The 10,899-nt window shown below is 43.4% G+C and overlaps 1 protein-coding gene across 2 annotated transcripts in view; it reads right to left on the bottom strand.

Annotated features, from left to right (window-relative positions):
- Window positions 1-826: 826 nt before the first annotated feature.
- Window positions 827-10,899, bottom strand: part of kcnh1b (potassium voltage-gated channel, subfamily H (eag-related), member 1b) — a 48,650-nt gene continuing 38,577 nt past the window's right edge. For both annotated transcript variants that reach the window (XM_037545097.1, XM_017683778.2), the window contains one exon: window positions 827-2,179. In XM_037545097.1, coding sequence (XP_037400994.1) covers window positions 1,310-2,179 — 870 coding nt within the window. In that variant the 3' untranslated portion in view covers window positions 827-1,309. The remainder of the gene's footprint in view (window positions 2,180-10,899) is intronic.

The raw sequence follows: 10,899 nt of genomic DNA, 5'->3' as shown, positions 1-10,899 counted from the left end.
AACACACCCCCATACCATCAGAGATGCTGGCTTTTGAACTTTGCGCTGATAACAATCCAGACAGTCCTTTTCCTCTTTGGCCTGGAGGACACGACGTCCATGATTTCAAAAAACAATTTGAAATGTGGACACTTTTCCACTTTGCGTCAGTCCATCTCAGATAAGCTCAGGCCCAGAGAAGCCAGCACTGTTTCTGGGTGTTGTTGATATATGGCTTTCGCTTTGCATGGCAGAGTTTTAACTTGCACTTGTAGATGGAGCGACGAACTGTGTTCACTGACAATGGTTTTCTGAAGTGTTCCTGAGCCCATGTGGTAATATCTGTTACAGAATGATGTTGGTTTTTAATGCAGTGCCGCCTGAGGGTTCGAAGGTCAAAGGCATTCAATGTTGGTTTTCTGCCTTGCTGATTACTTGCAGAGATTTCTCCAGATTCACTGAATCTTTTGATGATATTATGGACTGTAGATGATGAAATTCACGTTGAGAAACATTTTTCTTAAACTGTTGGACTATTTGCTCACGCAGTTGTTCACAAAGTGGTGAACCTTGCCCCATCCTTGCTTGTGAACTGAGCCAAACGCTTATTGAGTGTTGCTAAAAGGAGAGGTGATGTAACACAGTGGTAAACATGCCCCTGTCCCAACTTCTTTAGAACGTATTGCAGGCATCAAATTCAAAATGAGTGAATATTTGCAAAAAACAATAAAGTTCAACCGCTTGAACTTTAAATATCTTGTCTTTGTAGTGCATTCAATTGAATATAGGTTGAAAAAGATTTGCAAATCATTGTATTCTGTTTTTATATATGTTTTACACAACGTCCCAACTTCATTGGAATTGGGTTTGTATATGCAGGAAACTATAGTACTGTATTGCCTTCTTCCTAACAAAACATGTTCCACTGATGTTGAAATCCGAAATGCAGTAAGTCTAAAATGTATAATTAAACCTAGCTTCTTTGTCTTATACCAAAAGAAGAAACTAAAAGCTAAAGATTGAAATAATGATTTAACAGAATAATCTGAGATTAAGAGTGGTTGTAGATATCAAAGATATAAACATCCAAACAGATCCACTTACTTTGATAACCACACTGAAGCATCAAGATGAAGTCAACAAGTGATATGCTGTAGGCCGCATATTTCCGGTGCAGTTATTTCCTAGCATGACTCTCTTTCATACCTTCCAACGGTAGTTTAAATTCTACAGAGGGACTGTTTTGACACTTACCACCATTGCACTAGGTGGAGTTCTATCAGCATCATCAATGGTGTATTGTCAAAGCCATACAGTATTCAAGATATGATTAGGAGAACATATCATCCTTGTCTGAATCTGGTGACTCGGGTCGTGATAACTCAAACAGGTGCGAGGAGCCTGACATCCTTCTTGATTTGAGCAGTCTTAGCATCTCAGCTAGTTGGCCCTCCAGTACTGCCATGCGACTATTAAGGGAGCAGATGTCTCCTCTCAGTTCCTGCTTTAGTTCCAGGAAAGAGGCCTGAAGGCTGTGTTCTGGAATCGGGTAGAAAACTCGTCTTCCCTCTGCCTGAATGGGGCTTCGGTCCTGAGGGGTTCGGGCTGTCCCTTCAACCATGTTATCCAGCCGCAAATCACTCTTTGTGATGCCACTGTCGCATGAGTCAGTCTTCTTTAGTGACAGTTCATCTTGTGACTTAGTCCTATCCGGTAGGGTCTCCATTGACTCTGCTTTGGAAACGGAGCTCCAGGAGAGATCTGACTTCCCTGTGGCCTCCTTAAATCGATTCCAGGCTTTGCCCTTAGGATGTTCAGAAGACTTACCTCCTGTTTGGTTACCACTAGGGCCAAAAGGAGCATGAAGTTTAGCTTGATTTGAGGTCCTTGATGAAGTTGATGTGGAGGATGAAGAGGAAGAAGCCAGGGGTGTTGCAGGGCTTTCAGTGACTGTAACAATGCTGGTTGTGGTATTGACTTCATGGACCATAGTCTTCTCCATGTGGACAGAACCTTGTTCCACATCCATTTCTCCCTGGCTGGCTCGCTCTGCTGCGAGTCGGGCCTCCTTCTGCTGACGGAATCGCTGGAAGAGGCGTCGCACAGGGTGATCTGGAGGGAAATTGAGAGGGGCTTCATCCTTCCTCTTCAGCATCTCTTCTTCCTCTCGCTTCACATCACTGATCTTGCGGAAGACTATCTGAAGGATGAAAACACAATGGGAAAGGTCAGCATAAAATTTTAACACTCAAAAGTTTAGATCATGCATTGTCCAGGTTGCCCTGCATACTTGGTAAATTCGTTTACACAAAGCCTGCTTCATTAATACAACTATTGAAACTGGTTAGGTAGGCCAAGAGCTGTCATAAGGAATTGTCAGCTGACAATAACTCAATTCTATGACTCTTCAAACCTTATGCTAACATTTAACAACCATGGCTTCATCTAAGCAGCAGTCATAGGAACTGAAAATGAAGCTAACTGATACCTACAAAGCAGGGAAAAGCAATAAAAAGAGCTAAAAAGAAAGGTATCAAGCCTTTGCTTGCAAATTATATTGTGTGAGATGTCATCAAGAAATTCACAGTTAATGTGAAATGTGGAAGTAAAGGCAAGATCTGTGTATCAGTGTATTTAGAGTGCCAAAGAATTAGTCAATGTATTTAAGGTAACAATGAATTTCAGGTAATAATCTACACTGCCTGGCCAAAAAAAGGTCACACACCTTTCGTATTTCATTGGACCACCTTTAGCTTTGATTTACATTTATGGTATTTGGCAGACACTCATCCAGAGCGACTTACAATTTGATTATTGTTACACAGGTAGGCGAAGGCGGTGTTAGGAGTCTTGCCCAAGGACTCTTATTGGTATAGTATAGGGTGCTTACCCAGGTGGGGATTGAACCCCAGTCTACAGCGTAGAAGGCGTTACCCATTACACTACACCAACCACCCACTACACTACAACGATCATGGCACGAATTCACTGTGGCATCGTTTCCACAAGCTTCTGCAATGTCACAACATTTATTTCTGTCCAGAGTTGCATTAATTTTTCCTCAATATCTTGTATTGATGATGGGAGACTTGGACCACTGCGCAAAGTCTTCTCCCAAAGTCTTTTCACATCCCAAAGATTTTCAATGGGGTTCAGGTCTGGACTCTGTGGTGGCCAATCCACGTGTGAAAATGATGTCTCATGCTCCCTGAACCACTCTTCCACAATTTGAGCCAGATGAATCCTGGCATTGTCATCTTGGAATATGCCCATGCCATCAGGGAAGAAATAAATCCATTGATGGAATAACCTGGTCATTCAGTATAATCAGGTAGTCAGCTGACCTCAATTTTTGGGCATATAGCTTTGCTGAACCTAGACCTGACCAACTGCAGCAACCCCAGATCATAGCACTGCCCCCACAGGCTTGTATGGTAGGCACTAGGCATGATGGGTACATCACTTCAGCCGCCTCTCTTCTTACCCTGATGCACCCATCACTCTGGAAGAGGGTAAATCTGGACTAATCAGAACACATGACCTTCTTCCATTGCTCCAGAGTCCAATGCAGAGTTTATGCTGCCTTGCAAATTAAAGGCATTTCTGCCAGTTAGTCTCACTGATGGTTTTCTTAAGGCTACACAGCTGTTTAGTCCCAATCCCTTCAGTTCCCTTCACATTGTGCATGTGGAAATGCTCTTACTTTCACTATTAAACATATCCCTGAGTTCTACTCATTTTTCTATACTCGTTTTTCTACGATTTGATTTCACCAAACGTTTAAGTGATCGCCAGTCACGATCATTCAAGATTTTTTTCCGACCACATTCCTTCCTCAAAGATGCTGTTTCCCCACTGTCCTTCCACTTTTTAATAATGCACTGGACAGTTCTTAACCTGATTTTAGTAGTTTCACTAATCTCCTTAGATGTTTCTCTGCTTATTAATAGTCCCCAGAATTCAGAAGGTTTCAGCTGGGGGAAGAGCTTTTTCTTATAAAGCCCCCAAACTCTGGAATGATCTACCAGAAACTGTTCGGGACTCAGACACAGTCTCAATCTTTAAGACTAGGCTGAAAACTCACTTGTTCAGTTTAGCTTTTGGTAGGTAATGTTCCCCCTTAGATAAAGGCAGCAGATCCTGGGGTCCATGGACACAGGTAATTACAGTAAACTGAGACGATGGTGCTGTCGCCCCGCTGCTTGCACGCGGTCACTCAAATTTGTGGATGGTGGAGCGGAGGGATGCCAAACTGTTTCAGAGTGCTGTCGTGTCTGTTTGTCCTTCTGGTTCTCTCCTTTTAGCTAAGCTGTCATGGTCAGATCTGCCGGAGTCATTAGCCACACTCTGTAAATGTTTACATCCCCTGTTTATGTACAAACGGATAGAATAAAGCTAATTCCATCTCCCTGCTTTCTTTCCGAGTATACAATCACCCATATGTCCGGCTGGACACTGAAGGACGACTGACTGCCAAGCCCTCCTGCTACCAACTTCAGACCAGCTGCCCACGCCCCAGCTGCCACCACCTGCCTTGGACTAGCTGCCCACCCTACACTGATATTCTCATGGACTCCTAGCTATTCCTAATACCAATATTACTGCTATTAATATTAGTAGTATAATCACTTGTAGGTAGTTTGACCAGAGGAGGATGGGTCCCCCCTGGAGAGTCTGGTTCCTCCCAAGGTTTCTTCCTCAGTTCTGAGGGAGTTTTTCCTTGCCTCTGTTGCCCCTGGCTTGCCCACCGGGGGTTTTTTTGTACATTCTTACAGTTCTGTTAAAACTTTGTCTTCCGAAATTCTGTAAAGCTGCTTTGTGACAACATCCATTGTAAAAAGCGCTACACAAATAAATTTGATTTGATTTGATCAATACATTTAAGGTGGCAGTGAATTTAAGCTAATTGTGGATTTAAGGCAGCAGTGTATTCAGGGTTGGAAGTTAGTAGTGGATTTCAACTTTAAGTTGATTTAAGGGATCAGTTGATATAAGGTAGCAATGACTTTAAGATGGAAGTGAATTTAAGAGAACAGCAGATAAGCGGTAGCAATTAATTTAAGGTAGCACAAGATTCAAGATGACAGTCGATTTAAGATAGCAGTAAATGTAAGGTAACAACGGAATTATGGTGGCAATGAATTTAAGGTGGTGTTAGAATTAAAGTAGTAATATATTCAAGGTTGTATGAGATTGAAGGAAGCAGTGGATTTAAGATACCAGTGTATTTATTAGCATAGCAACCATCTAGCAACAACCTGGGACACCATAAAAACCACCTAGCAACACCTTGCCAACCACCTTTGATAGCACAACCACATCTAAGCAACTCTTTAGCAACAATAACAAAATTTAAATGTTTAACATGTCTTTTTCAAGCCAACTTACTGTTCTTCATAATCTTCTTCTTACAAAACGTTGCAAAATCGTAGGACCTCTACCCGATTAGGTTGCTGATTAGGTTGATTAGATTAGTGATCTGACATACGTTTTTCATAAAATGATCATTCAAAGGTGACATTTTTTCCCATATTAAATTAATAGCAGTGATGTCACAATGCACATCCTTCACAAACAGACAGTGTTTCAGTAGCAAGACATAATTTCACATAAACTTACATATACTATGCAGAAAAATACAAAATATAAATAAATCTAGACATAAGCTAAAGTACAAGAGAAATAAAATAAAGTATGAAAGTATATCTATTTACATCGCATATGAGACAAATTCGCTCTATTTACAGACAGCAGGCACTGAGTGATATGAGGTAGTTTAACAGCACATATAATAGACATAACTCTATTATATAACTCTGATGCAACTCTGAGTTGCATCAATATTGTAGTGTAAAGTGCATAGTGAAAAGTGTAATTTCAGTAATAGTTGTGATTATATTTCACAGGACATGCAGTGATGTGGTTCAGCACAGTTCAGATAGCAGGAGATCAGTACCGTCTCTGCAGTAAGGAGAATTGTTGTACAGCCTTATAGCAGTAGGTAAGAACGATCTCACACAGCGCTTTTTAACACGGCGCAGCTGTAACAGAAGGCCACTGAATGTTCTTCTCCTTTCATCCAGTGTAGCATGCAGAGAGTGTGAGGTGTTGTCCAAGATGGCTTGTTGAGCGTCCACTGTTCTGCCACAACCTCCAAAGAGTCCAGCTTGATTCCTGCAACAGAGCCAACCTTCCTAATAAGTTGGTTAATTTTGTTCAGGGCACTCTTGTTATTGCTGCTGCCCCAGCACAAACAGCATAGAATAGAGCACTCGCTACAAGAGACTGGTAGAATGTCCACAGGAGCTTAGTGCACACACCAAAAGACTTCAGCCTCCTCAGGAAGTAGAGACGGCTTTGGCCTCTCTTGTACACCGCTAGAGTATGACAGCTCCAGTCCAGCTTGTTGTCCAAGTGCACACCCAGATATTTTTATGTCCCAACCACCTCCACATCAACTCAATAGTGACTGCTGACAAGGCAGGTCTGGACTTCCTAAAGTCAGGCACCATCACCTTAGTCTGACTGATGTTTAGCTGCAGCTGGTTCAGTTTACACCAGTCAGCAAAGTTCTTCTCCAGCTTCCAGTATTCCTCCTCCTGTCCATTCCTTGTGCACCCCACAATGGCCGTGTCATTTGAGAATTTCTGCAAATGACACTGTGTTGTACCTAATGTCAGAGGTGTACAGGTTGAACAGGAATGGAGCTAACACAGTCCCCTGGGGTGCCCACTGCACACAACAGGCAGATAGCTGCATCATCCACTCAATTGCCATCCTGGTATGCAAACTGCAGAGGGTCAAGGGCTGTTTTCACCAGAGGTAACGAGGTAAAGAGATGAGCTAACATCAGCCTTTCAAGTGTCTTCACTAAGTGGGATGTCAATACAGTCATAATCATTCAGTGCTTTCAGTTTGCCTTTTTTTGGGGACAGGAACCACACAAGATGTTTTCCACACAACTGGGACTCTCTTCAGGCTGCAGCTCAGATTGAAGATGTGCTGAAGAATTCCACACCGTTGCTCCGCACACAGTTTCAGTACCCTAGGTTCAATGTCATCAGGCCCAACTGCTTTGCTCTGCTTGTGTTTTTTCCATTCAACCTTCACCTGATTAGTAGTGAATGTAACATCACTGCACATTCCATTTGTGGGGGTTGGTGAGAGGTGTCCATTGCCCATATCAGTTGTTGCTGATGGTCACAGGTATGAATGGCTCTGGCGGAGGAAGGTGAGGCTGTGGATGGCCCATGGTGTAGTTGTGTAAGAGTGTCAATCTGCTTAGGAGACGGACACAATGAAGCAGGAGAGGAGCCATTGTCAAACTGCACAAAGAACTGGTTTAACTCATTTGCCCATTCACGCTTTCCCTCTGCTGGAACAGGGCTGCGTTGGTTGAAGCCAGTGATGTATTTTAGCCCTGTCCAGACATCATGAGTGTTATTCAGCTCTAGTTTGTTTTCCAGTTAGGACTTGTATTCCCATTTGGCCTTCTTAATTGAGGTTTTAAGCTAATTTTTGTACCCTCTTTAGTTCCTCCCTATCTCCTGCCATAAATACTCTTTTCTTCTGATTCAGTAGAGACTTTAAGTCACTGGTGAACCAGGGTTTGTTGTACGGAAAGCATCGGACAGTCCTGGAGGGTACAACAGAGTCCACACAGAAGTTGATGTAGTCAGTGATGCATTATGTTACTGCATAAATGTCATCACCATGTGGTTCACACAGGACATTCCATTGTGTAGCCTCTAGACAGCCCCTCAGTGATTCTACAGCCTCTGGTGACCACTTCCTCACTGTCCTTGTGGTCACTGCCTGTCTCTGAACCAGGGATTTATGCCATGAGTTGAGATGAATCAGGTTATGGTCTGAACAGCCCAGTAGAGGGTCAGCTGTGGACTTATATGCTCCCTTGACATTGGCATACAGCACGTCCAGAGTCTTGTTCTCTCTCGTCTTGCAGTCCACAAACTGGCTGAAAGAGGGCAGACATGATAGGCAGACATACAGCCTAATGCAGAGCCATAATATAACAAATAATGGAGTTAAGGTGGCAGTGGATTTAAGGTATAAGTGGAACTAAGGAAGCATTTGATTTAAAGGAGCAGTATATTTAAGTTTAAGTTTAGTTTATTTGTCATTTGCACATGTCAGGACATTTATGCATTGAAATACTTGTGGTGAGGGTCAGATAATCAATGTACAGAAAGTAACTAAGTAATATATATATATATATATATATATATATATATATATATATATATATATAACTAATAATATATATATAATTAATAAGTATATAAGTATATAAGTAATTTACACAAAATATAGTGAAATATACATAAAATATAGACACAAAACATAGGGACAATATACATTAAAGTGACTTTCTTTAAAGTTGCTTAGTGTTAAACTGTTATTGTCCATAGCAGAGATGATATGATACAACAATAATACTGACAGAGTGACTGAGTGAAGTGGTAGTTGGGGAAGGACCCACAGCTTCACAGCTTATTCAGAAGCCAGACAGCCTGTGGGTAGAAACTGTTCATTAGCCAGGTTGTTTTAGCCTGGATGCTGCGAAATCTCCAGCCTGATGGCAGGATGGTGAACAGGCCGTGTGCTGGGTGGCTGCTGTCTGACTGGAAGTTTTTTGATCTTCCTGAGGCTGTGGGACTGGTAGATGTCCTGTAAGGCTGGTAGTCTGTTGCCTATGATTGCTTCTGCCGTCCTCACCACTCCTCTAAGGGCCTTGCGGTCGCAGGTGGTGCAGCTGCTGTACCAGACTGTAATGCAGCCTGTTAGGATGCTCTCTATGGTGCACCTGTAGAAGTTGGTGAGGATCTGAGGATGCAGACCAAACTTCCTAAGCCTATGCAGGAAGAAGAGATGCCAAACGGGCAGATCTCACAATAGTGTTGGTGTGGTGGGACCAAGTGAGGTCATCAGTGAGTTGTATGCCGAGAAACTTCACACTGCTGACTCTCTTCACTTCGGCTCCATTGATGGATAGGGGAGAGTGACCACCCCTCTGCTGCTTCCTGTAGTCCACGATCATCTCCTTCATTTTGCTGATGTTGAGACAGAGATTGTTGTCATAGCTCCACTCTGACAGAGCGCTGACCTTGTCTCTGTAGGCTGTTTCATCTCCATCAGTGATGAGGCCTAGGATGGTGGTGTCATCAGCAAACTTGAAGATGATGTTAGACATGTGTTTGACTACACAGTCATATATACAGGGAGTACAGGAGGGGGCTAAGCAAACATCCCTGGGGAGCCCCTATGCTCAGAGCCAGTGTGGAAGAGAAGCTGTTCCCAACTTTCACCACCTGGGGTCTGCTCGTCAGGAAGTCCGGTATCTAGTTGCACAGATGAGAGTTCAAACCGAAGTCTGTGAGCTTAGGAATGAGTTTGGCAGGGATGATTGTGTTGAATGCTGAGCTGTAATCTATGAATAGCATTCGTACACGTGTTCTTTCTGTCCAGGTGTCTGAGACCAGTGTGTATTGTTAGTGCAATGGCATCATCTGTGGATCTGTTGGAGCGGTATGCAAATTAGTGAGGGTCCATGGTGGCTGGAAGTGTTGAGCAGATGTTCGCATTAACAAGCCGCTCTAAGTACTTCATAACTGTAGTTGTCAGGGCAACTGGGCGGTAGTAATTCAGGCAGGTGACATACGATTTCTTGGGGACTAGAACTAGAACTATGGTTTTCTTAAAGCACTTTCACTGATAGTCTTAAGGAAAGGTTAAAGATGTCAGTGAAAACCTCAGCCAGCTGGTTGGCACATGCTTTAAGTACCCGGCTGTGGATGCCATTGGGACCGGGTGCCTTGCATGGGTTAACTGTCCTGAAGGATCTTACCACCTCAGACAGGGGAATGGCTAAAGCGCAGCTCTCCTCATCTACCAGGAGTTTCTCAGCAGGTGAACGAAAACGAGCATAGTGAGCATTGAGTTCATCTGCAAGTGAGGAGGAAGAGCCCCTATCACAGATCACACCTTCTTTGTAGCCAGTGATGTTGCACAGGCCACTCCACATACATCTGAGATCCAAGCCAAGATAGCTGGATTCCACTCTGTCCCTGTAGCTCCTTTTGGCCAGCTTGATGGTCCTTTGAAGGTCATATCTGGCCTTCTTGTAGCTACCTGGGTCACCAGAGTTGTAAGCAGCAGCCCAAGCTCTTAGTTTGGCTCGAACCTCAGCACTGATCCAGGGTTTCTGGTTGGGAAATGATCTGACATTGATTTTTGGTACAATGTCTTTAGCGCATTTACTGATGTATCTTGTGATGGAGTCAGTGTATTCACTGATGTCTGCATCAGCTGCATCATGGAACATCACCCAGTCTGTGGATTAAAAGCAGTCTTTAAGTGTGAAGATGGCCTCCTCACTTGACTGACAGACTGATCTGAGAACCAGTTTTGCCTGTTTAAGTCTTTGTTTGTATGCGGGCAAAAGAAGAAAAGAAGTGTGATCAACTTTGGTGAAGGCAGTGTGGGGGAGGGGTTTGTAACTGTCCTTGATTGTGGTGTAGCAGTGGTCAAGAGTGTGTTCTCCTCAGTTGGAAGTTTAATATGCTGGTAGTATTTGGGCAGAACCTTCTTCAGGTTTGCCCTGTTAAAGTCCCCAACCACAATAAAAGCAGCTTCACGGTGAAAATTCTCAAGTCCATTAATAGTCATGTTCAAAACCTCCAATGCCTGTGACTTATCTGCCTCAGGAGGGATGTAGACGGTAGTGAGGATGACTGAGCTAAAGTCCCTGGGCATTCGATGTCTGGAGAGCAGTGACTGGCAAGAACTACTACATCTGTTCCCCATCGAGAGTTCACTATAACACATACCCCACCACCTCTGCCCTTACCAAAGTCCAGAGTCCTGTCCTGGCAGTAGATGGTGAAGCCGGCCTGTGTGATG

The sequence above is a fragment of the Pygocentrus nattereri genome, chromosome 15 (assembly GCF_015220715.1).
Source record: "Pygocentrus nattereri isolate fPygNat1 chromosome 15, fPygNat1.pri, whole genome shotgun sequence".
Lineage (NCBI taxonomy): Eukaryota > Metazoa > Chordata > Actinopteri > Characiformes > Serrasalmidae > Pygocentrus > Pygocentrus nattereri.
This window is presented reverse-complemented; position numbering and strand designations above follow the sequence as displayed.